Here is a 26,137-nt window from a genome sequence, read left to right on the forward strand (position 1 = left end):
TTTGTGTAGCCAGAGGTGAAGTAACTGAAACTTGTACTGAGAGTATTGTTACTTAAAAAAAAAAGCAGAACTGCAAAATAGTGATGCAAAAATGGTAAGAGTTGGAAGTAACATTAGTAATTTCTCAGAGCAAGCGCTGGTATTTGTAAAGGATTGACCACAACAATGAGAAGAAGTTAATCCCATCTGAAGGAACGAAGTAAGAAACACGAATGTTCAAATAATTTATGATCGCCAACATGACGCTTTTACCGAAGGGTAGAGTTGCAAAATACTGAAGTAGGAGTAAAAGTGTAACTGAAAACTACTCAGAAAAGTACAATTTTATTTGAAAATCACTCAGGTAAAATGGAGTTGAGTGACAGTAACCAAGAACACAGAGAGACAATAGAAAGGTACACAGGAAAAGAAACCATGTCTGAATGGATAAGATTGAGGGGGGAGGGTACAGTTTGTGTGTGTGTGTGTAAAAATGGTTCTGGTGTGTCCAATTCTCTGATGTTGAGGTTTGTTTAAGCTGGATTCCGTTGGCTCATCAGGACCGAGTTACAAAAATCCTCCTATAGAAGTAAAAGGAATGTGCAGCGCATACAGTTCTGCATAAGGCACAAAGGCATGTCTTTTGGAGGAGGTGGGGGACAGGCATCAAAAGACAGAGCAGAGGAGGGATTTCTGTCCGAGAGGCTGGGGGCAAAGAAGGTATTTCAGAAGCTCCATTCACATTCACGGGGCAACAGAGTGTACGAGCAAGGGAGAGGGAGCGAGAAGGAGGGAGAGGGAGGGAGGAAGGGAGGGAGAGTGTGTTTTACTGAGGGATATGGAAAAAAATCAAGTACAGTAAAGCTTTACACGTAATCTCAACTTTTGTTATACCAAGGGCACATTTTCTACTGAATAAATACAGTCTAATTCATGGTTTCTTCTGGGGGATTTCCAGTTACAACGTTTTAGCTTTAGAGACGTCTAGGAAAATGAGGCCAAAACCAAAACTATTTATTTGACTTTGATATGGACAAATAACAATATTTGCTTAATGTCTTTACTAAATGATTGCATTTTCACAATACTAAAAGTTCAAATAAAACAAAGTGAGACTTTGTAATAATTGTACTTTTATTATCCCTAATAAAGCATGAACAAAGACTTAATTCATAATGAACAGATACTTTATTAAGAATGTATCAGGCTAAGTAACAACTTATATGATAATAATAATAATAATAATCATTATATATTTTATTTATATAGAGCTTTTCAGGACACTCACAGACCCTTTGCAGTAATTTGTGAGTAATTAATAGTCGAACTCCAAAACCCTTAATTAAGTAGATATTAAGCCTGAATTAATGAGTTAATTATGAATTAAGCATCTGTTCATACTTTATTAAGGCATATCAAGGTCTAGTTAAAGTGTTACCAAAATACAGAAATAAAACACATGCTACATACAAAGCTGTTCCCTGTTTAATGTAACAGTATGAATGGGTTTCAGCTTCATTTGAGGACTTGTTCCTCATTCAAAAGATATAATATTCAGTTGTAAAGTGTTAATTGCTATGACAATGGTCTTACCTTAACCAAAAACATTCCTTTCAATACAAGTTGTCAAATAAACCAGTTTACATTGAGCCAAGCTTTATATTTCCTTTGAGGAATAGGAACAGAAATAGAGACACGAACTAACAAGGATTTTGAAGCTGTGATTTGAGTCTGATTGGGTTTATTAGGTTTTAATACGTTTAGTATTCTTATAGTCAGAGCTGTATTGTAGTATATTTCATTAAAGAAAATGGTCTTGACAATGAGAATGAATAACCTAAACATATTTGTGGGATTTGAGTTTTAATAATAAATAATTAAAAGAGCAAATGCTGCCAGTTGTTGATCAGAACAAGGAGAGAATAAGACCAAATTAGCTTAGTAATTCTTTTAAGTCTATTCTACTATCATCCCTAATAGTTTTCCACATTGAAAACATCCCATAAGCTTTGAAAACACTTCCCTCCAGTCCCTTAACAGTCTTTTTAAGCCATCTCCATGACCTTCTTGATCCAGTCCACATAGACCGACACCCGGATGAAGATGTTGGGTTGCCCCGGATGACCACAGCGCCTCATGGGGATAATCACACCCTCCAAAACCCAGCAGTCCCCGTTCTGACACGCCAAGGGTCCTCCGTAGTCCCTCTGCGAAGAAGACGCACAAGAATCATCAGTCCACGATCATTATTTGTCTTTGTTATGGCTGACTGTCACTGTTCTCGTTGGGAAACATCTTGCAAGTCTGGTCTGGACTTGTGTCGTCCCATTATAGAAGAGAGGATGATTTATCGGCGTCTATAAATAGCTTCAGGCGTCTTTCTTGGAACGGTTTTGATCACAAACTTCTCAAAGTGTAAGATGTTGCTATTAAAAACATCAGAGAAGCTCTTGTAAATGTCACGGGAAAGACGGTGTTTGAATGGGACTTGATACAGTTCACAGGTTTAGCGCTTTGAAAAACATTTCGATTTTAGCCAGGAGCCAAAACTACACCAAATACTTTATGATACTCACATGGAAAAAAATGCATTGACTTTTTAAATGAGGTCTGGATATTGCATTACTTTATGTCTGAACAGTGGGATTACAAAGATAATGAGTTGTGTGTTAACGGAGAAAATAACTTTTTTGAACTTCATAATGATTTTTCTTCATTATAAGCTTATTTTGAGTTATGAATGTTTGGGTAATCCTGCATAGTGATTCAGTAAATTTTAAAAACAGTTGTTTGGCTTAGCAAATTCACATTTTAGATCTAGAATTGTGTATACTCTAAGTCAGTGGTTTTCTAAGGCAGTGTTTTTTTTTTTGTCTTGATTGCTCTTATTGTGTACCGGTGTTTATTCATTCATTATAAATCTGTTTACTGGTAAAATAACAATTATAACAACCATTATATTTACTTGTTTTAATGTTATTCATGCCAAAAATAATCCTACATAAAAATATTTAATAATATATAATGCACTACAAAGACCATTTTATATTCAAATACTATTATATTCCTCAAACACTGAAACACTAGACAAAGGCTCAATTTGCCCTTTCAATTTAAGATAACATAAGAAACTGTTGCAATAGACGGTTCAAGAACACAATCATGCAATAAAAAAACAAGATAAATTAGATCGAACACACTGCGCAGGTAGAGCATACACTACAGATAGGATAACCTGCAGGTAAAGTCACTTCGGTGGATCTAAATCACAAGAGATTGCGTCGCACCAAACAAATCGTCGACGTGCCACAAGTGGGGGCTAACAATACTGCGCTGAACATACAGCGACAGAGCATAATATCAATAGTAAGATTCCTGAGTGCATTGTACCTCGCAGGCGCCCACTCCTCCCTGGAAAGAGTTGGTGCACATCTCGTTCTCGCGGACACGCCCTCTGAAGTATTTGTTGCATTCCTTGTTGCTCAGAACTGGAATGTGGGCCACGTTCAGGACAGTCTCATCCCCGGTGCCTTCACAGCGAGAGGAAGAGCGCACACTTAGCAGCTGATGCACACAGATGTTAAATGGCAGCGTAAATAGTACTACCATCTGCCATGCTCGGTTCAAATACATCTTTTAATTTAGACTGAATACTTGCGTGAGGATTTATGACTTCCTCCAAGCGTTGTTAAGTTTGGCCAACTGTTTGCAAGATAACTAAGAGTTCTTTGTTAATATCTTTGTTTAAATAGACACTGAAATAATGTTAAAAGACACAAACTAACCACAACGCACCAGGAAATGAAAAAAAGCAATTATTATAAGTTTGGTTGATTTGAAAAATATGATCTGAGCAATGGGACAGTTGATTTATTCAAAAGATCCCAGAGAAGTAGCAGAGAGTTAAACTATAGAGAATGAGAAATATCTAAACTTGATTAAACACAACCAGAGAGCTAAAAACAAAATAAAAATGACACAAGTAGCGCACAACATTCAAAGAAACAGAATCACGGCACATTTAAACGAAAATAAAAGTCCAACCTGGTCCAAAGTCTGTCAAATTTGACCGTTTCCAGATGAAGTCCAAATGTCATTTTTTCCATTTGTCCCTCAACTATTCTGTTATTAATAATATGTGTAGAAGATGGAATCAAAAAGGAAAAAACAGATTTTCCAAACAGTTACCGTATATGTTTTTGTTAATGAACTCTTCTACAATCGTTTTTCTTTTTTGCTTGGTTTTGGCTCTCATTTAAGTTATTTCTGTATTTTATTCTATATAATGTATGGTTTGTTTTGTAAAAATGTCAAAAAATAAAGAACATTTTTAATTCTCTCTAGACAAACATAAAGTATTTTCTTGCAAACATTTTGGAGGGAGTGAATAAAGGAAGTAGGTTAAGAATATATATATTAGTTAAGCATGTGTTTGGCCTTTCTACTATACATATATGCAGGGGTACAAAGGAAAGATGTTTTAAAATTGGATTACACTTGCCTTTTGTCTCACCCCATCCCGCGATCTCACAAACCGTCCCCTCCGCCACAATGTACCTCTCTGGGGGGAGGCAGATCTGAGAGATACGCTCATTAATCTGTGCTGGGCTGCAGAGGGAGAAGAATGGAAATCGCGTCAGAATGGCTGGTCATGCTTGTTCATATGTGTGTGTCCACTGCGTGGTTGGTGTGACGGAGATAAAAGGGCCGCACTATTCGAGCTGTAGCATGACGAGCTGAGACTCCGAGGGTCCGCACACGATTTTGGTGAGAGGGATTGTCTGGACCCCCGGCTCGCCTTCAGCAGGTTCTCGAAATAAAGTTCCCATCATGGCAGAGTAGCCTGGCAGATCAACGTAACTGGAAGCAAAAACAACAATGCAAAAGTGTTGTACTTTAATGTGTAGGTTCTAATGAAAATCAATACTATCAACTTGCCAAGTCTATTTTAGCACTGGTTTTAGAGGTGAGACATATTTAATCTTTTTCTTTTTTGTATCCTGATGACTATAATAAAGAAGATATTTTAATTATCCAACAGAAATACTCTAAAAGAGAGAGTAGTTGGGGTTCAAGTAGCAGAAACATGTGAAATGACCTTAAAATACCATTAAAAGTGCAGGAATCTTATTTGAAAGATTAAAATATAGGTTTGTTATTTTTTCATTATCAAGCTTTACGAGCATTTTGAAATTTTAGATTTTGAAAATACAAATATGAAGTCAATTCAGCGTGTCTACAAAACAACGTTCACAATATTAACAATAACTGTATTGATTGCCCAACCAGGCATAAAATATCCACAAAATATAGCTCATTCACTTTCTCACAACAAACATAGGAGTAAATGATATCAGATATATTCACGTTTTAGCTCTCGTATCACATTTAAAATGCAGTTCTGCCTTTATTCAATGTTGTACTATGTTTGAAGGTAGAGCTGCTCTGCTCGTAAAATGTCTGTGTGCCTTTAAGTGAGGTAATGTTTACCAAGAGGAGAAGCACTGTTTGGTGCTGATCACCCATCTGGGGTTAACCAGGGAGCCTCCACAGAAATGGTTTCCTTTCCTGCACAGAATGAGGTGAGAGGTCATTCTCAGAGCGGGAGTGTTGTACTGGTTAATCATAAACTTGCAGCCCTCACCTGTCTCTCAGGCTCACGGTCCAAGGAGAGTTCCCAGGGAGTCCTCCCACGATACGCAGCATGGACCTGGGCATACGGTCGTCCCTCTTCCCACACTCACTAAACTCTACATTCTCTGTAACAACAAAGAACATTATCATACAAACAGCTTGTAGCTCTTTGGTTTGATGCTTATCCTGAGAAACTGACCCACTGGCTCAGTCATTGACACCTTCTCGCCGGCTGAAATCAAAGAGACAGACTTTATGATTAACCAGAGAATCAGCGGCCGGTGTTAGTTTCCAGTGAGGGAGGTTTACCACACTGTTTAATGGCGCAGTAGTCAAACTCGGTTTTGGGGTCTGTCGTGTAGCACCAGGGTCCGTGCTGGTCCCCGTCCGGGTTTCGACAGTAGTTCTCCGTCAGGTTGGCCTCAGGGTGGGTCCTGGGGTTAATTCTGGGGGGAAAAAATCAATGTTGCAATGAAATGTATGTATTATAAATTACCATAAAATATGTAATTTCTGGAGAAAATATAAATCAAAGATCTTACTTGGTCCTGTGAGGCGTGTTGACGTTCCACTTCTGGCAGGTGATGCCTTTACGTGTTTTACGGACTGTTCCTCTGTAGTTCCTTCCATTTTCATGATAACAATCTACATTTTAAAATAAGCTGTTTGTAACACATGACTTTACCCTGCACTTGATACATTGTACCTACTCCATTAAAGGAGACACATTATGCTTTTGTCTGTAACACCAGGGGATCATTATTTTATGATCTGGCCATTTTAAACTGCAATATTGATCTGAAATGACTTAATAAAAGACTTCTGGTTAAAACTGTAGCGCTGATGTCTGTCATCACTGTAAATGTCATCAAACAGAGTGCAGCACTGCCGGACCACACGGTCAGGCCCACCTACAGTATGTGTAACTGCAGATCGGATTCAAAAGAACAAAACAATAGTACCTGAAAGGCCACACAATGCTGCTGAATCCTACATGTATCACGGATTAAGAAACAAATTGAAGCAAGGAAAGAACAGTGGGTGTGTTTTTGGAGTTGAATAAAGAATGGATCACGTCTAAACACAACTTTAAGTGAGTAAATGAGAATGGAAAACCATTAAAAAAGCTCTTAAAGCAGATTTTTGCATATGTCTCCTTTATGCACTGTGTAACAACCTGTAGCGTTACGTGACCTTGAACCTAAAACTACTGCAATGTAGTTACGTCTTATTACAGATTGTTACACCGTGCATTACATTGTACTTAATGAGGAAGGCACAGCCAATCAAATGTATCGTTTCAAAATAAATGTGAAAATATGGTAAAGTACTCCGTCCTACCTTCAGCCTCGATGTCGTCTGCGCAGCGTTTTATCTGCAAACACAAGGCCGTCCTCATTTGAGGCACAGAAGTGAAGCACCAGGGGGCCTCAGAGCCGTCCGGGTTCCTGCAGTAGTTCTCCTCCAGACCCCTAAACATTATAAAAGAAATTAACACATCCAAAAACATATTAATGAACTAAATCGTCTTTGATGCCACTTCTCCATCTCGAGTCAACAGTCTAACAGTTGTATAATGAAGACGTGAGTGAAAAGCTGGTAATTGATGTTGGCATGAAAAATGGTTTAGTTTATTATTCATTTCACATGCTCATTGCCACTCAGATTGTGACAGGCTTTTAATGTGGCAGCGCTAACCATCGATCATCCCCTGTCAGAAACAAGACCACTTTTAATGCAATGACAAGTCGACATTGAGATTCTCATGCAAATCACTTTGAAAAAACATTATCTCAGGCAGATCTCGCAGTCTATTTCAAGGAGGACAGTATATGTATAGATGGAATAAAATATATACATTATATACATAACTTTAGGATGAATCTATGCCGAGACAGAAGAAAAAAATGCTGCACACAGAAAGGCCTTTATGTCCATGACGTGAACCATTGACCTTCTGATCGTCCTATTTTTGAATAAGCAATGTTTTAATAATCTTTTTTGGCAGAACAATAAAAGGGTCGTGCTAATAGGCTTTGCTTTGGCTGTAGTTAACTAAAGCTGCCACTGTGACAATGGCAATACATTTTTTTCTGATTCTGATTCTGACTTATCAGCCAGACAATATCCCAAGAACCCTCCTCCATAACAACAGCAAAATTCAGATGTTCAACCCATGTTTAAAACCAAAATTAAGAGTAGATTAATTTCTAATAGTGTTTATTTTACTTTTACGATTGTATGATTGTATATCAGAAGGAACAGCAGTATTTAGGTAATGATCAATGTTTAAATGTGACTGGACTTACTTGCACTCGTAGGTGTTGGGGTAGAAGGGGTGCTCGTGTGGATACTGGGCGTCCCATCTCTGGCAGGCGATCCCGGAGGTGGTCTCGTTCACTTTGCCGCGGTAGTCCTCACCTCGGCCGCGGAAACAGTTTGTGGTGAAGCTCGAGCGCTGCCGTTTCTCCACTCGCACCTCAGCTACAGAGGAACAGAGTCTAATTAGGAGTGCTTTGTCATGTGCCTTTACCTTGATTAGTCTAGTTTGATAAAATAAGATCAAAATAATAATCAAAATAATCTTTTCTATAACATCGACCATTTTTATTTTAGGCAGAGCAGGTTTTAGTGACAGGTTTTAGTGACATCTATTCCATATGAGTTTAACTTCTTTCAATATAATAACTACACAGTAATCTACATCAGTGGTTCTCAAACTTCGTGACCCCCATGATAACAATCGTGGGAATTCACAACACAAAAACACAAACTCGACAATCTGCCAAATGATAAAGTAGCCTTATTTTTAATGTTTGATTTTGTTTGTTGGATATAGGCCACATCATCTGGGGACCCCTGAAATCACTACCCCCAGGTTGAGCCTGAACTACCTGAATTATATTCCTGTTCAAATTCTATCCTGGATGGAAATGTGTTTTAGGTCTTGACTTTTTCTCTCTGTCCTAATTTGTGTGATTATTTGTGTCTTTATTGATTTGATGATGCTAATAAAGATAAAACAAATAAAGTTGGACTGGATTCACACGTGCATTTCTAGACGAATTAATAGATGAATTCCTACAACAGACCACTAGAGGGTGCTGTGTAATCACATGTTTCCTGTTTGAGTTTGTTTTGATACTGATGTAGTAAGAGCTGAACAAACTTTGCCCTTTAGAGACTGATTTGACTGTATATTGTTGTATGTGTGTTGCTCACTGTTTTGTGTTTTTATTGTTTTATTCTGTGTTACTTACTTACTAAAATAACTTTGAAAAACAAACAACAAGAACAAAAACTTGGGCCCAAATCAATGTCTAAACAAGAGTAAAATCTAGTGCAGTGCGTGGCCGATCAGACACAGTTAGTTGGATGAGTGCAAAGTGTCTCACGTTTGGGAAGCTATTTGTCTAATTTACTAAAGGTGATCTTTCTAAATGCAATTACGCTTCAAGATAATGAGGCTCCCACAGTTAAATAATGTCTTACAACTCCACAGGAACCTGCCCAATTTAGCCGTTGTCTCATTTGTTTAAGCAGACTACACTAATGATGTGAATATCTCTTCAGGAATGAGAAATACTTGCATTAGAAAAGACTTTACACTCGTGTTTTGTGGCTAATGATGCAATTAAACATCACTGGGAAAGCTGGAAGATATTTGTTTACTTTGTACATTTTGAAATAAAACATAATTGACACTGACAAACAAGTATTCACTAGCATTTGATTGTAATTGATTATATTTCATATACTCATGTTATCAGATTAATGTAAAATAGCTGGTTCAACAGCCGAGTCATTATGTTTAAAGATTAACATTATGATATTTTAATGTAAATCACATATAATCAAAAATAAAATGTTGGCTCTTGATTTACATTCGTGAGTAGGCTTCACATTAAAACATCTGAAAGCCACTCAAAGGCTTTTAGTGTTTTAATGAATTGAGTCAAGGTTTGATTTTTGCGTATCTTACTTTTGGATTTTTCTCATTAAACTCTTATTTTTCATTCTTTATTAACCTTTATTTAACCAGCTAAAAACCCATTCAGATTGAAACCTCTTTTCCAAGTGTGACCTGGGCAAAAGTGAAAATTGCAACACAAAAACATTTCCACACAGTAACAGTGAACTCCAACACTCACTGCACTTCCGGATCTCACAGTTCTCCCGCTCCACCTCCGGGTCCGTGGTGTAGCACCAGGGCACAGGCGACGCATCTGGGTTTCTACAGTAATTATCGTCCAGGCTTTTATCTGGATACCTGACAAAGAGACACGCACAATATTTGACCTAAAAAAAACAACTATTTGTATTCATATTCATTTCATAAACAAGATAAAAATAGCTGTAGAATAAAAAACAAGCAGATCATTTCCAATTTTAAACCATTGGATCTCATTTCCATTTAAATTTTGATTCATTCCACTACACTCTATAGATGTTTTCTTATTTTAGTGACACAGGTTTAGGTCTGGTTATGTTAATCTTAAGTTATAATGTACTTCCCTGCACATATATTCAAATACCTCTCTAACAAAAACTGTATTATCTTCAAAAAGGTAAACTTGAGTCCTACATCTATCTACAATATATTCACCAAAATAACAAATGACCCTGCTTCTACCACATGAACTTTGAGACTGAGCAGTTCATTTGCATCCACTGAAAACAAACAACTAACAAACACTGTTAGCCCTGAACACGTGTCATTCAGCTTCATAATCATGCAATACTGTCATAATCATATGCAATACTGTGACATACTGTGACATTATCCTGGTGCAATATTTTCTGTCCATATAACTATAAATTATATAACTCCATATAACTGTCCATATAACTGTAAATTAGACTGTTATTATTATTTTTATTAAGAGTATAAGTTTTTTTTTTATAAGAGTTATCTGTTTTTTAAGATTAACTTCAATGCCTAATCTGTTTCTGTACCTAATATGTTTTGCAACAGTGGAATTTCCCCATTGTGGGACAAATCAAGCTTATCTTATCTTATCTTTAAAAGCTCTGCAGTCGATCAGTGTCAGTGGTCAGTGTTTACGGTGGAATGATGCTGAATGGGGGCAGTACTTTTCGGGTTGGTAGATGTGCTGGTGTGGATACTGCTGGTCCCATCTCTGACACTCTCTGCCGCTCACAGTGTGGTCCACTTGTCCTCTGTAGTCCTCCCCGTTACAGGCGATACACACCTCTGCAAAACACCAAGCCTCACCAATATTACTCAGTATTTTCTACAGCACTATGGAGACTGTTTTGTTTGTAAAATGTGGGAAAAATTGAAGTGGATTTGGATTTAGAACTCCATTTCCTTATGTTTTAATCAGATGTTAAACTATAACAAATAAGATCATTATTTTGTTCATTGTAAACCACAGTATTGATGAAAAGTGGGGGTAAGTCAAAAAATAAAGAAGTACTTAAGCCTCAAATGAAGGACAATACATTCGTCAATCAAAATATTGAGTAAATTAATGATGTGTGAAAAGGGTTGTTGTATTAATATATTCTTATAAAAAGTTGATTTGACATGATATGCCCCTTTAACCTTGTGACAGAGCCGAACAAAACTTAAGTCAATCTAAATACAAAAAAGTTTGATAAACAAATGTGCATATAAAACCCAAGTCATTTATTTCCCCTTTTAGTTAAAGTTCCTGGGGCATTGCTTTGTTAATGGAGCAGAAAATTAGCTTTTGGGGAACAGTACATTACATTCAGCATCCTCTGAGTCTGAAAAAAAACAGAACAAAAACACACTATGCACCCAGGGGAATGTTGACAATAGATAAACATAGATGTAAAGGTATATACTAGACATACAATATGAACCATAAAGTCTGCTGTTCATATTCGCCTTACAATCTATGGAAGACATTAAAACTGGACATTATTCCTGTAAATGAGCACATTTGGTTCAGATAATATTGTAAAAGCAGCACAACATCATTTTTGTTGGCATAAGAGTTCGCTGATTGTGTGATAGCAATTATTATCAAAGTGTATTTATACAGCGTTTTTCCAACTCAAAGCGCTCACTAGACAGTGTCCTGCTTAGCTTCCGAGAGCTGACAAGATTGGACATTAACAAGCAGGTATGCTTCACTTCACACCCCAAAATGCGTGCATGTTGTTATGGGAAATGACTGAATGAAGCTTTGTCCTTTGTGTAACAGAACTACAAACAGGTTTCATTGTCTCTCCTCCTGGCCCGACCTTTCCCGTGTGATGTGAAGACCTAAGTATAAATACTGTAATCAGCACAGCTTGTTGGGGGGAAGATTGTAACGCTGCACTTGATGGACCCAGCATTTCCCAACCCAAGAAAAACAAATAAAAAATACAACCACGTCCTTGACAATTGCTAACATATTAGTGAAGCGTTACTCCAGTGTTGTCCCGCCCTGTGCCCTGTACCGTCTTTGCACTGAGGGATGTTGCAGCTCTCGTAGCGCCGCTCTGGGTCTGTGGTGTAGCACCAGGGCCCAATCCGGTCCCCGTCCGGGTTCCTGCAGTAGTTCAGCTCCAGACCATTAGTGGAAGAAGGCGTCCACCTGAGACAGAGACATCTCCTGCTTTAAATATTCATTTAATGAATATGTTAAAATTATATTCAGCATCAAACTATATTATATCTAAATTATATGTGTAAAAAGTGAAGGCTAATGGATTACACTGGTAGTTTATCTTCTCTGTTTTAAAGTTTAGAACCCATCTATTGTTCTTTTCACCTGGTCATCATGGACCCTGGGTCCACTAAAAGCTCTGCGCCCTAAAACCACACAGGAGCCCCGGCTAAAGAAGAGCTCATGAAGCCAGGCAAGAGTGTAAGAGGAGAGCAGGTGGAAGAAGGATGTATGGATATTTCTGTTCTGTCAAATTATAGCCAATTTCTAAACTTCCCTTCATATCTAAAATCTTTGAAAAATTGTTTGCTCAACTGCAAATGCATTTGGCCACAAACAACACTTAAGACAAGCTCTAGTCCGGTTATAACAGACCTGACTGACGCCCTTGACACAGTTGACCACACAACTCAGTGAGTCTGAGACCTCCTTCTCTTAGACAGAGGGACTCTGCCTCTCTTCTGTGTAATCCCCCAGGCTTCTGTTCTCAAATCTGTTGTTTTTTTAAATGCTGTACCTTCTCCATCTTGAACCATTGCTAAAAGAAACATTCTATATCATTTATTTGCTGATGATATCGACATCTATTTGCCCTTAAAAAGAACAAGTCCCCTGACACCTCTATGTGAAACCTTAATAAAATGTCAAGGTTTTTAGTCCCCAAACCCACAGTCACAACCTTGGTGTCGTCATGGGCTCTGCATTCAAACACGGTTGAGAAATGCATTTTTTATCATCAAAATACTTTTAATACTTTTTTAGATTGTGTCATGAGTCACACGTGCTTTTATTTCATCACGTCTGGACTATTGCAGTGCACACAAAGCACGAGCACATAACTCCAGTTCTTTCATATTTACTTTCTTCCTGTTCATTAGGATTTTAATGTTTGTATTTAAAGCTTTGACTGGACTTGCCCCACTGGACATTTCGGACCTCATCTAAATGTACTGCACTTTGAGGTCCGAGGGCCAGACTTAAAACCACGTGGAGACTTAAAACCACGTCTGAACAGCCCCCACAGTGGATTGTTTTAAGTCTATAATGATCTTATTCTTATTGAATATGTGCCTTTTTTTACACTGTTATTTTATTATTTGTATTATATTTTATGTTTTTTTTATTTATAATGTGTTCAATAGTTGCTTATAGCACTTCAGAAATGGTTTGTTTTGTAAAAAGCGATCTAGAAGTAAAATGTATTATTGTTCAACTTAAATCTGTAATGTAGATGCTCTCATTATCATACACAAACACTAACTGCCTGCTGAAAGAATAGTTTTTACATTTTCTAGTCTAAACAATGGGAAAAAACCCAAAGAGTTTTGCATTTGAAGAGCCTGACCTGTGATCATGAGGGAACTTGGACCACCACTGTTGGCAGGTCAGACCGCTCTTGGTGGTGAAGACTTTGCCTCTGTAGTCCTCACCTTGACCCACAATGCACTTACGCACATAGACTAAACAGAAAAACACCAATTTAGACAATACACTCAAGATGATTTCAATAGTAGAAAGAGAAAAGCCGCTGTGACTGCACCTTTCTTCTCATAGAGGTCACAGTTCACGTTCCTCTTGACCTCCGCGTTGCTCCCGTCGGCGACCCACGGCAGGTGTTTACAGCTCACAGTCGGACGAGTCTCGTAGTTAAAAGCTCTACGTTCACATTTCAGTTAGCAGTATATAAAGCAGAGGAACAGAGGACATTTCTTTCCATTTCTTGCATGTTAATTTTATTAGTTAACTTTACTTAAAGTACTACCCATTATTGTATGTAATGTCAATTAAATATTGTTAGTTTTGGATTAACCTCTGAGAAAGTAATCTGCTCTTCTCCATGGGGAGGTTACATATAACTTTGGACCCCAGGAAGATCAATCAAACAAACAAAAAACAACAAACAACAAACAAACTAATACATAAATAAATACATAAATACAATACAAATAAATTAATTGCAATTAAATACAATTTGAAAAAAAAAAAAAAAAGTTCTTGTTTTTGCCAACTGTGGGAAATTCTAAGCAAAACAATGACCTCATGAGGACAAGCAGGTGAACGACCCTCCATCAGGAACGTGACATTGCACCATTCAAACTAGGTCTAAATACATTATGAAGTGGGGAAACTGTTGATCAGAAATGTATATCTGTTTATATTTTTGCATGATCTCTCACGATGCATCAGGACTGTGCTAAAATGTACCTGCTAATCTTAGTTGAAGTTCCAAACGTGAATGGACCAGAACATTAAATATGGCTTTAGACCCTTGTCTGGAAGACCACACAAGTCGCTTCTGTCTCTTTTGGAGCTCATTTTTATCACTCAGCGTTCAAATTTCGCTTATCGATGTTTTCCATTTTCACATATTCCACCTCCATTTGAATGACCCGCTCGGGGCCCCACACCCCTCCTCTTTACTGCTGAGTATTCCTCCCATGGCAGAGGTGTTACCTGCAGTCCAGGGACAGAGAGCAGCGGGAGGCACAGTCCTCCAGGTTCACGCCGCTGTAGGTGATCACACGAGCAGAGTTCCAGGCTGTGGGCACCAGCTCTCGGCCCTCAGAGCGTTGGAAATCGTTCAGGGCGCTACGATAAGCTGAAAATTACCATAAATACACACAGATGTAACCTCGAGATGTCACAACATTATTATTCACTATTACTGAAAATCTTAATCTTCGCTTTAATTCACTCTGCCAGATAAATGTTTCTGAATGATAAGATTAATTTCACATAAACAGCCAGATTAAAAAGAAAAAAAACTAAACAAAAACTTAACATTTAAGTTTAAGATTGAATTGAAATGACGGAACTTTGCTTTTAAAATTCAGACAATTGCACTTTTGTTTAGTTCCTCTGAGTATATTGTGACCTGATTAGTCACAATTATCAGTTAACCAAATAATCTTGATTAATCTTAATACATTCTCAAAGAGTCTAGAGCAGTGCCTCAGATTTGGGCACAGGCTTGATCACATATAACCTTTGGACCGAGAATCAAATTTATTTACAGCTCGAGCACAGAACATCAGCAAAACATGTGCTTCAGTGAGTGTTGCCCTAGTGATTTATTGTAACACAGCAATTATCACGTTGTAATAATACAGCTATGGGCCTCGTTAGTTCTCCCTTATGAAATACTAAAACTATTATTGCTGCTGATATTGTTGTCTTTCATCAAAGGTTAGTGCAGATACAAAAAACTAAAAGTATTGAAATGATTGCATCTAGATTTGGTAATGTCCATGGTCAAAGACACTGGACAGTTACATAAGAAAACGTGCTCATTTACAAATAACACTGCAGAAAGTTTTCCTTACCCGAGCTTATTCCCAAGACAAACAAGAGACAAGCAAAAAACAACCCCATATTTCAGGGCAAAACGCGAAGTTTGCGTCCAAAGACCTGAGTTTGGATCAGAAGACCACCAAGCTTTTGCAAACCCACGCAGCAAGAACACGCGCAGTAATTGGAGCGCACGGGCCAAAGCAGAGGCCTTGCACAAACAAACCAACCAGAAATAATCAATATTCACATTAATCATTAGTCAGCAGCAGACCGTCTGTTCCCGTGAGGGGGGCTCTCATCACTCATCCCACTCATCTCGAAAGGCGAGATCTCTGTGAAGATACCGCGCCACGTGCAGTGCGTAAAACCCCCGCAAGAGGGCGCTGCGGCGTTTACGCGCGGGTGTTCTGGGCCGCTTTTCCGGGAGATCAGCTGCAGACTGCGGCGCGTCGTCTCTGCGGTGGAAGGGAGCGACTGTGGCGGGGGTTTAAACGCAGTCCGCGCACAGAGGGCCCGAGGTAAGCGTCTCTATCAGTGCGGAAAGTGCGTCAGAATGTGAACTTGCGTCTTTGGGACGGGACCGAGCTCTGTGCGGACTGTGGTCACGCGGTTTGGGTGTAACAGGCAGCAAAGTTGAGCAGGCTGCAGGAAGTTTAGACTGTGAAGTTTGCCTTTGGAACCAAATCTATAATCGTCTGTAATCTAATGTATAAAAACACGTTTATAATCACAGGTGTGTGTACTGATGTATTTGGACTGAAGGGGCGTGTACAACTGTCACTTCTGGATGTAAACATTGAGGTAAAAACACTTTTAAAAAACATTAAGCTTACATGAGCTGCTTTCGACTTCCCTAAAGCTAATACTTTTCCTATAAACATTAAGAGACATGGATTAGGCACCGATCAGGCACTTCATGTCAAAGCTTTATCAGTTCTTGGACATTCCTGGAACAATAAAGGTTATAAACATGCACTGACCACTAGTTTACACACATGTACAAAACAGTTATTATACCAGGATATTTTTTGTTGAAGTTTAGGTGATATGATCAATCCAAATGATGCACTAAACTATTGAAATGTAATATTTGTGTGTGAAATAGTCTGTTTACAGTAAGAATTCCTCAAACGTACAGGGAAAGTAATACCGTATGTTAACAATATTACACTTGGAAGAGTCCAGATCATGTTATAATCGGTTTATTATATTGTAGTTGAGAGGTTAAATGCGTGATGTTGCGTGTCGTCTGCAGGATGTCAGACGTGAGAGTCACAGAGGGCTCTGTGCAGGTGGAGGGCTGCAGTTCACCGCTGTTTTTCAGACAAAGTGAACCTGTCAGCGCGGCGTCCCGACTGTCTGTGCTGCTGCTCCACGGCGTTCGTTTCTCCTCAGAAAACTGGCTCAACATCGGTACTCTGGAGGTTCTGGCGAAAACCGGCTGTCGCTGCGTCGCCGTGGACCTGCCAGGTGAGTCTCCAGAGGCAGGAACCAGATCATCACGGTCCTTCTCACACAAACAAAGCCCACGTCTAGAAATGGGCTGATCATTAGTACCTGGTGCATACTTACTTTCAAAACTTTAATCAAAACTGGACCAAATCACATCAAAACAAAGAATAAACACAACCATATTCAAACCAGGATTAAAACCATCATTTTTGAAGTACGTTTTGATATTGAACATGTTAACTTGGATGGGTGGGATGGGTGATACGACCCAATTTGCATATCATCAGATAAGATCGGATCACAGTCAGAGTTCAGAAATATATCTACATTTAGATTGTAAATGTTGTTTTGAAGATATGCAAAATCTGAATATAGAGTTTACTGTTATATCGTAAAAGATGTTACAAAAAGAGCTGAAAAAACAAATGAAGGTTTCAGGCGATATTTCTGCACTTTTGTTATTCGTTTTACAGACATTTCACATGTGTCTGATCATTTAACTTTTAAATACGTTTCAAGACATGTTTCTTTTCTGTTGGATTGACATGTCTGACTACCACTATTGAAATACTTCATAAAATATCAAGAGAATCATTTTTGTTCGCCCAGATCACGGTTATTATTTCTGTATATACAGTTTAGAGTTTACATTACAACACATTTAAATACAATTTCACCTCCTGCGTGTAAAATACTGACACTACTATACTGATACTGACAAAACCTGCCTACTTTGTACTGTGCTGTGTGGTTCTCCAGACATTTGCCTGTCGTTGTCTGTTGTCAGGTCTTGGCCGGTCTAAAGCAGCAGAGCCTCCAGCGCCTATCGGACAGCTTGCCCCGGCACACTTCCTCAAACTGCTGTGCGAGAGCCTGGATTTGGCCCCCGCCGTGATCATCAGCCCCTCTTTAAGCGGGATGTACTCTCTGCCTTTCCTCATGCAGCATCCCTCGATGGTGCGAGCGTACGTCCCCGTGGCCCCAATATGCACGGAGAAGTTCACAGCCGAGCAATACCAAAGTGTGGAGGTACAGTCGGCCTTTTCTTTAGCGTTGTCTCTTTTGAATTCCAAGCCAAATTGTCTATTCTCTGCATAATTAACAATCATTTCCATAAATATTATTTTTGTTGTATTTAACATACCGGTATGCTCTATTTCACTGGGCAACTGAAAGCCCAAAACATTTAAAGCTCCTTGGGTCAAAATGAGACCGCTTTGTTCTGTGTGCATCTGATTGTAAAGCCATTTTATGCTTTGCAAATCAGGAAGTAACACTGGTAACTCTGCTTTGGTCGCTGAAAGTTGTGAAAAACTTTCATAAACTAATCCTGCTGAATAATTAGGATGCTAAAAATGCACTGCAATGTTTGGGCGGTGAAGGATAACTTTGGAATGCCGTACACCAGGGCTATTCAGTTGGCGGCCCGTGGGCCAAATCTAGCCCACTAAGCAATCTGGTCATGATCATTTTTGTCATGATGGGCCGGACCAGATTGCAAAGAAGCCGGGCAAACGCTTTGCAGACTTGTTTATTTAAATGAGTAAGTTTGTGTTTGGATTAATGTATGTTAATGCATGTACTACTGAATTTTGTTAATGGGGTTTTATAAGCCATGCAAGACACAATAATAAGATAAATAAATTCATGAGAGCATAGAGAGATACATATATATATTTCTGTAACCTTTGTACAAATCATGTTAGTGATGATTTTCATTGAGTGTTCAAAGTTGCTTTATGTAGAGAGAAGCAGTTGCCTAAGTATAATGTGAAACACCCAACATTGTAGACATTACCGTATTTTCTGGACTATAAGTCGCACTGGAGTATAAGTCGCACCAGCCAAAAAATGCATAATAGAGAAGATTAAAAACATATATAAGTTGCTCCGGAGTATAAGTATATAAATATAAGTATTTCACCTTGGAGAGACAAAGAGACCACGAGAATGGACTGTTTAGCAAGCTTTATTTGTGAGTTATTTGGCGCTCAGACCCCGGCGGAAGACGTTGCAATCATTGGCACTCCATGATCTATTTGTATTAGATGTCTCCCCCCGGAGCCTGGAGACTGGTGGTGGTAGATGTGAAGAGAAGGTAGAGGATGAGGGGAATGCAGAGGAGGAGCTGGGGAGGTGGTGGGTCGCAGTACGGTTTGAGCGGCCGAGCCATCAGCCTGAGGGCTTAAATGTGACCGCCTGGTGCCGATTGGAGCAGGGAGGAGTCACTGAGAGCGTTGATTGGGGATGAGGAGCAGGTGCGAGGGCCATGGTACAGACGCCCCCTGACCTTTCACCCTACTTCTTTGGCCAGGAAAAACTGCATAACCTCTTTGGGATAAGCGCAGAAACCTGGGAGAGTCCATGGTGAAGTGAGGGATCTGACTCTCACAGACGGACAGGCGGGCGCCCGCTTGAGTGCGATGATGGCGCTGGGGAGAGGGGTCCTTCCATGGAGGCCTTGACGTAGATGGATGGAGTTAGGTCTTCCAGGCTGAATTTACGCAGGCTTCATAAGTCCTACCCCGGCCAAAACTATGAAAAAAGGTGCAACTTATAGTCCGGAAAATACGTATATTATTTAATGCAAAATGAATGTATGATTTAGAAGCTTGGCACCGTTTTTGAAAAAGATCCTTCCTTTGTTAAAATAGTGTTGTATCTTTTTTGTTCTGTATCGTTAATACCCGCGTTAGTGCTCCATACTGTAGATAGTCGTGAGCGTATGAAAGTTCCACAGTATGGCATTAAACATCTATCTCCAGTAAAAAAACGAATTAATCTTTAATGCTTGTTACTTATTCCCAGATGTTTCCAAGTTGGTAAAAGCTCCCTCTTTTCTATTTCAAACTTGGGGTGAGTTGGAGGACGTCTTTAAAATCCCTTTAGTGACGCTTTTCTTTCATGTTTCTCTCTCAGGTTCCGGCTCTGATCGTTTACGGAGACCAGGACTCTCAGCTCGGAGAAGTGTCACTGAACAACCTGAAGAATCTGACCAATCACAGAGTGGTGGTGTTGAAAGGGGCGGGGCATCCGTGTTACCTGGACGACCCGGACACATGGCACAAAGCACTCGTGGACTTCATATCTGCTCTATGAGAAATATGTTGTGTTCATGTGAAGCTTTTGAAGAAGTCTATGGAGACATTATTCAGTCTCACTGGGCTGAGGTTAAGTAAAGCCATAATAAATAAACATAGCATTATTTGTCTTGTTATTGGTCATTCAACATGACCTTGAGTACATTTGTTTTGGCATTTCATGTTTTAGAACTTAAGATAATGCCTATGTATTAAAAATACGCATCAGTCTGTTCTATGTTTGCACGTCATCTACTGGCAATAGGGAAAATTATGTATAAAACAAAAGCTAGCCATTTTCAACTTAGCATGCTAATGTAAGCGCACTGCCCTAATGAACATGATTTGACAGTGGAAATGCTCAGTCTGGTAATAATTTATAACATGATTAAAAGTGAGTAATTTTTTGATATGTGCCCCTATGTATTTTTTGTTTTTGTTTTAACATATTTGCACGTACAAGGTAGATATGAATTTCTTTAAAGAAAAATGACCCATACAGTTACAATCTACAGGCTCCTCTTCAAACTGTTGAACATGAACTAATCCTATTGAGCCAATTCCTAAAGTTTATCATATAATTAAAAAGACATTAGAAGTTATTGCTTTTATTTATTTTAATTGAACACTGCTATGTTTTTATGTATCTGTTTTTATGTAAAATGTTGAGTTACAGCCTGTAACGTGGCCAGCTGTTACATTAATGTGTTGGGACAGTGACACAGCGACTACACTCTAACACAGCAGGCAGCAGTAACACTAACCACCCGTGTTCCATTTTCATACACGATTTTATTGTGAGCAATGGTTCAACATTGTTAAAAAATAGTTAAAGCTATTTTGAGCACCGGAGGAAGTATAATTATAATTGTTTGTAGAGGCTCTCCATTTTCCAATTTAACAGTGCATTAATCTCCTGCTGGATCCGGAAAAAAACAGGCCACGCAGTGAAATGAAGTGAAAAATATGAACATTATTTAATAACTGATTCTCTGTAATAAACAATTTGAAAATATTTTACAAGGAGTCACAGACACAATATTTTACAAATTTTGCCCTCTTCTTTTTTTTAGCTTCATCTGTACAAAAGAATGGAGCGATATGGACTTAGTGCCCAGAAAGAAGGAGCAAACCCACGCACTCACAGACACGCTGCATTCATACACGACCCCATTCACAAATCAAACAAATCATAAACAGTTCAAATCGCAAACTTATCAACAGTGCTGTAATTCCTATATTTGTTATATATATATTTTCTTTAACTTCACTTAAATTTGACGGCTTTTTTTTTCCTTACTAAATGTTATTTTTTCACACACTTTGTCGAACATGGTCACATTGCACCAGACTACAGACTACAGAATCACATACAAATCTTCTTTCCCACATAAGACGCACCGACACAGATGCCGCCAGGGCCGACGGGACCAAGGCCAAAGCCAAGCCCCGCCCTGTCCCCGCCGGGCTGCTCCATTTTTCTATTTTAGTCTCTTTTTTTTTGGTTTTTTTTTGGCAAAAGTAAATCCACATAACTCAATTAGTACCTTTAGTGGTGTGTGTTTTTCAGTGCTTTGGTATGACGTGTGTCTAAGCTATTTAAGACGTATTAGTATTGATTATTAATGATTGATTACATATCTAAAAGCCAGGGTCAATCTCATAAACTATTGACTTATGGCAGAAAACGACTTTTAACGTTAGACAGTTATTAACAGCTAATTCATTCATTTTGTTCAGGGTTTATATGTGATATTTTTTGATATTTGTGATACTTTTCACCCTTTCTAAAAACTAGCATTTTCGTTAATTACCTTGGCTTCAGTACTAATTTCTCATCACTCAGAATCTAATAAAGTGTGTGTATCGACTAAATTATCTTAAGTAACATGCTAAAGTAAAATATATTATTTTATATTTTATTCATTTATTTTAATTTGAAAACATTTATGGGGGAGAATTACTTATTTTGTTGGAAGATTAGCCTAAATAGAAACTGCCCATCCAAGGTGCACAATGTCACTTTTCTAGCGGACGGTTTGTCATCTGCGGAGGCGTTATTGCTTTAATGTTCCACCATGTAGCATTAAGCTGGTCTATCTCCATGGAGACAAGTGGGCGTCGCGACTGGAACAAGTTACTGGTCAGGTTTGTGTGGAGAGGCGACCCGAGCCGACTCACAGTCACGACGCATGTTTTTGAACTAAACTTTTTGAGCAATAAAACGCCTGTAATTGAAACAAGTTTAATGCCATACTGTGGAACATTCGAGGCAAAGCATGCCATCTGCACGGAGACCAGAGTGTTATTGCACTTTTAACAAAAACATGTGAATACTAGTGATGTGCACGAGGATTTGTGACAGCGAGGAATGAGTTAAAAAGGTTTAAATATTCCTTATTTTTGAGGTTTGAAAATCAGTCACCCCAGCTTTAAATGTCTATGAAATACTTATAGATGTAATTAAACATTTGCTAATACATTGGAAATAGCATGTGGACAAACTTCATTCAAAAGCACGTTGGGGGAATGGGGGATGCACACGCTCATCACTTTTACACCCCTCTCTGACCTTCTCTTTTCTGGTCTCGGACATCCCACCCGCTCATGCACTAAAATAAGCATTCACTGAAAAATAAAAGAGAAACTGCACCCCAAAGTGACATCCTTAGCTAACCTCCGCCCAGTAGTGCTTGCAAAAACCAGTGTCCGTGCATGATCTCTTGGTTAGCTTGCATAATGTCGCAGTGCAGGGGGTTTGCGAACAGAGCCAGGGGCAAACGGGAAGGTTTTTGAGGGGTTAAAGTCGCACAGGCACGTCTTGTGTTAACTTACGAACAACTTACGAAGAGAATAGTCAAATATATGTGCAGCACAGGGCAAAACAACAGCATTACACCTTCGTTATTAAATACTGAATATAATGCCGTCTGTAAATATCTTTTAGCGGTCGACTTTGCAACATTTGCCAGTTTTGCTGCAGTTCCTGTGCCACGTTTTCAAATTCAGATACTACAACTAACTCCGGTGGTCCCACAGAACAAGTCTCAAGAGCTACAAAGCACAGCAACGATTTACTGACTATTATTTTTTGATTCTGATCACATTTTGCTGTTGATCTTTGCAGTAACTTCCACGTTCTGGACCAGTCTCTGCAGCAGCTGCGTATGATTTAACAAAATAATCTTTCCGTAACACTTTTATAATAACTGCACTGTTAATAGTCTTTATAAAACATGATCTTGATACACTATTTGTTCATTGTCAATTAAATATTTGTTAAGGCGTGGTTATTATAAAGTGGTACAAATCTCTCAAAGCCAAACACTTGAATTTTCGGACTTAAACAGAAATTTGACTGTTTTCGAGCGTTGGTAAAACAGCCTCGGGTCAATACTTACCCATCACCCAAAAACACAGTTAAATTACAAAACGAGAGCTTAATTTTTCCACTTGACTTGACACTCGAGGGCTATATACGTTAGGATATATTAGAGAGGGATCAGAGAGCTGTGTATTGTGGAACACTAAGGCATTTAGAGAGGCATTAACACTTTGCAAAAAAAATAAACACTGGAAAAAACACTGGTGATGTACACATTCGTTTACCTCCCCCCCTCATTTTCAAACAAATTAAATCCCCTTTTTCTGTCATTTTTCTACCACTTTTCTTTAAATCTAGCTCGACACATAACACGGCTATGTGCTTCCATACATTCCCTTCGCGGGCTTTTTAACAGAAAGAGTCCTACATTCGCACGCAAACGAACACGCATTCAGGCAGAACAACAGTAGTCAGTGGCCCCAAGTCGCTCGATATCATAGTATTTGTCATAGCTCTACACATGGCGTCGTAAAGCAACCGTGAAGTGACAGAATATGGCAGTCCGCGGGATACTGGACTGTAGCCTGCTATAGTTTTCTGTATTTTCAGCTTTTCAAGTGAATATGTCTGCGTTTTGGACATAGGTTACGGCTTGAATCATCGCTCTCTCATTCTTGAGCTTCTGCTTCCTCTTTATAGGCCACATTTTGAGGACTTTTATCTTAAGTTTTGAATTGTAAATTGCTCCTGTTACAGTGTTAATTTGCCAAGTATGGAGCTATGATGATGTCGTAGTGATTGATTGATGACATCAGACTGCCCCGGGACAACAGATGGAAATTAGCACTTGAGCTACAACCTGGTACACTGCATCTCTCCTGTCAAGGTTAATGTATATTGTGTCTCAATAAATAAACTTAACTACTAAATTGTAAAAGTTAATTTAAGGTAATCAATAGCCATAATGTCGTTTTTACTGAACTTGAGCTGAATTAGACCGGGTTCTCCATCCTGTAGCTCAAGAGTGACCACTTTACTTCCCAAATGTTTTAGAAAATATAAATATGGTGCTGAATAATCTCAAATTCACCATTTTCCTTTTACCATTGTAAATGCATACTTTAGATGCCTAATAACTGTGCACCAATAAATGGATAATAGTTTACAGACGTCTACCACAAAGCTGTGAGTAGCTCTATGCCATTTTCGTTTAGTAAAACTAGTTTTTCTCGGGGTGAAAATGGCGGAGACCCTTGTATAAGACAATCCCCACATAAAGGGCAATGAGCTCAATGCTATGTGCTGTTTACACTCACTGTTCAATGCACAATATTGACGCTCTCGCTCGAACTCTGCAGCTGTTCACGGACAATTTGCATTTTGAGTGGGAAATTCTGCTTTGTATATAATGTACGGAAGTTGTTTGGCATCATCACCTAAATGCATTACACAGTCTGACGTTTTCCAACACTGAACGGGCTGCTTGTCTCCTACTTTGTCCCAAGTCCTCAAAATGTCTGCCATACAACGTTACCACACAGTTGTTTTACTCATACAAAGCCAAAAGAAAGTGCGTCAAGGCACTATGAATCAGAGCGGTTACTAAATGACTGTTCACACCATTTTTTTCACCATAACTGTGACAACCACACGACGATTTGATCACCAGTGGCCTCTTCTGCTCTTCAGATCATGAATTGTAATGAAAAGCCCCTAAACCCCAGCAGCGAATGGTTTGAAGATTAAACAGCTTTAGTCAAAAGGTAAAATACACTCAATAGCCACAATATTAGCTGCTTCTAAGTGCAAATACCACCACCTCACACCTTCATTGACCAGAAGCCGTGACGATTGTGTATGGAGCCACAGAAATGACAAAACTGACAAAGTTTGATGCCTAAATCGGGAAGGCAGAAAATGTTAATCAAAACGTTAAAAAAAAGTATGATTTTTTTTAAATAAAAGTCATTGAACGCAACACTTGAATTCACCTTTTCCCACTAATTCCCTTTGTTGATGCTTTGTTTAAACTTGTTGCAGGTTTGTCTCTATAGAATTGATTCGCTGACATGTGGTTTCTTGACATTCTGATTGAAATCATTACAACAGGTGAAGCTAATAATGTGGCCATTGAGTTGCACGTCCAAAAAACAAAGGATAAACCCCCACCAGGGGCTACAATGGTCGTGAGGCAGAGGCATGGAGCGTGACTGGAGCACAGATACTAAGTGAGTCGGGATGAGGAGATAGGGAACAGGAGACAGGAGGTCACTGAGGATGCTTCATGAGGATTGGCCGAGCTTCGGGGCTTAAAGGTCGGAATGATCATTAAAAAACAAACATTGGGGGGGAAAAATAGTTTGAATAAAAAATAAAACAGTGATTCTCAAACTTCCTTAAATAACACCATCTTAAATATTTGGCTTTCCAAGAACTATTTAAAAGTGAGTCTAAATCAACACTAAAACGAGGATTTAAACCAATAACTAATAAGTCTAAACCCTGCGAGATTAAACTAGTTCTAGCTTTAATACAGGTTTAGGCAATGGTCTTAATGGATTAAAACTAGATTAAATTAAACAAAATCAGACCTTGAACTTGCTAAAATCCTCTGTTTGAGAACCACTGCTCTAGACCTTCGAAACAGCTTTAAAATATTTGAAATAAATGTACTAATAACTATGCAATTGCCATAATTCCGAGTGGATGTTATTGAAATGAATCAGCAC

At 38.8% G+C, this 26,137-nt stretch overlaps 2 protein-coding genes across 3 annotated transcripts; one reads left to right on the forward strand and one right to left on the reverse strand.

The window, feature by feature from the left end:
- Positions 1-1,825: 1,825 nt before the first annotated feature.
- Positions 1,826-15,633, reverse strand: mst1 (macrophage stimulating 1). Its single transcript, XM_072452505.1, has 18 exons — positions 15,584-15,633; positions 14,715-14,859; positions 13,801-13,916; positions 13,606-13,720; positions 12,052-12,188; positions 10,708-10,828; positions 9,765-9,883; positions 7,923-8,097; positions 6,955-7,085; positions 6,156-6,258; positions 5,923-6,059; positions 5,813-5,845; positions 5,624-5,738; positions 5,470-5,547; positions 4,693-4,839; positions 4,481-4,587; positions 3,370-3,509; positions 1,826-2,186 (listed from the first exon to the last, which is right to left on the reverse strand). The coding sequence occupies exons 1-18, from the start codon at positions 15,630-15,632 to the stop codon at positions 2,025-2,027; spliced, it is 2,130 nt and encodes a 709-aa protein (XP_072308606.1). The 5' UTR covers position 15,633; the 3' UTR covers positions 1,826-2,024.
- A 338-nt stretch (positions 15,634-15,971) lies between these two features.
- On the forward strand, positions 15,972-21,609 carry abhd14b (abhydrolase domain containing 14B). Of its 2 annotated transcripts, XM_072452524.1 has the most exons (5): positions 15,976-16,069; positions 16,285-16,352; positions 16,807-17,021; positions 17,791-18,032; positions 19,923-21,609. In XM_072452524.1, the coding sequence occupies exons 3-5, from the start codon at positions 16,808-16,810 to the stop codon at positions 20,100-20,102; spliced, it is 636 nt and encodes a 211-aa protein (XP_072308625.1). In that variant the 5' UTR covers positions 15,976-16,069; positions 16,285-16,352; position 16,807; the 3' UTR covers positions 20,103-21,609. The 2 variants fall into 2 exon arrangements, with proteins under 2 accessions (XP_072308626.1, XP_072308625.1); XM_072452525.1 differs by lacking the exon at positions 16,285-16,352 and having other exon boundaries at positions 15,972-16,069.
- Positions 21,610-26,137: the final 4,528 nt, after the last annotated feature.

Source organism: Eucyclogobius newberryi, unplaced genomic scaffold (assembly GCF_026437365.1).
Source record: "Eucyclogobius newberryi isolate DKJ021-1_F unplaced genomic scaffold, fEucNew1.0.hap1 SCAF_19, whole genome shotgun sequence".
NCBI classification, from domain to species: Eukaryota; Metazoa; Chordata; class Actinopteri; order Gobiiformes; family Gobiidae; genus Eucyclogobius; species Eucyclogobius newberryi.

Excerpts from the sequence above, each read along its gene's own strand:
- mst1 (XM_072452505.1), bottom strand. The coding sequence starts at position 15,632 with ATGGGGTTGTTTTTTGCTTGTCTCTTGTTTGTCTTGGGAATAAGCTCG. Across the intron at positions 8,098-9,764 it reads CTGTGAGATCCGGAAGTGCA|CTGAGGTGCGAGTGGAGAAA; the intron begins GTGAGTGTTGGA and ends GTTCCTCTGTAG. Across the intron at positions 5,739-5,812 it reads GTCAATGACTGAGCCAGTGG|AGAATGTAGAGTTTAGTGAG; the intron begins GTCAGTTTCTCA and ends TTGTTGTTACAG.
- abhd14b (XM_072452525.1), top strand. The coding sequence starts at position 16,808 with ATGTCAGACGTGAGAGTCACAGAGGGCTCTGTGCAGGTGGAGGGCTGC. Across the intron at positions 17,022-17,790 it reads CGTCGCCGTGGACCTGCCAG|GTCTTGGCCGGTCTAAAGCA; the intron begins GTGAGTCTCCAG and ends GTCTGTTGTCAG. Across the intron at positions 18,033-19,922 it reads AGCAATACCAAAGTGTGGAG|GTTCCGGCTCTGATCGTTTA; the intron begins GTACAGTCGGCC and ends TTTCTCTCTCAG.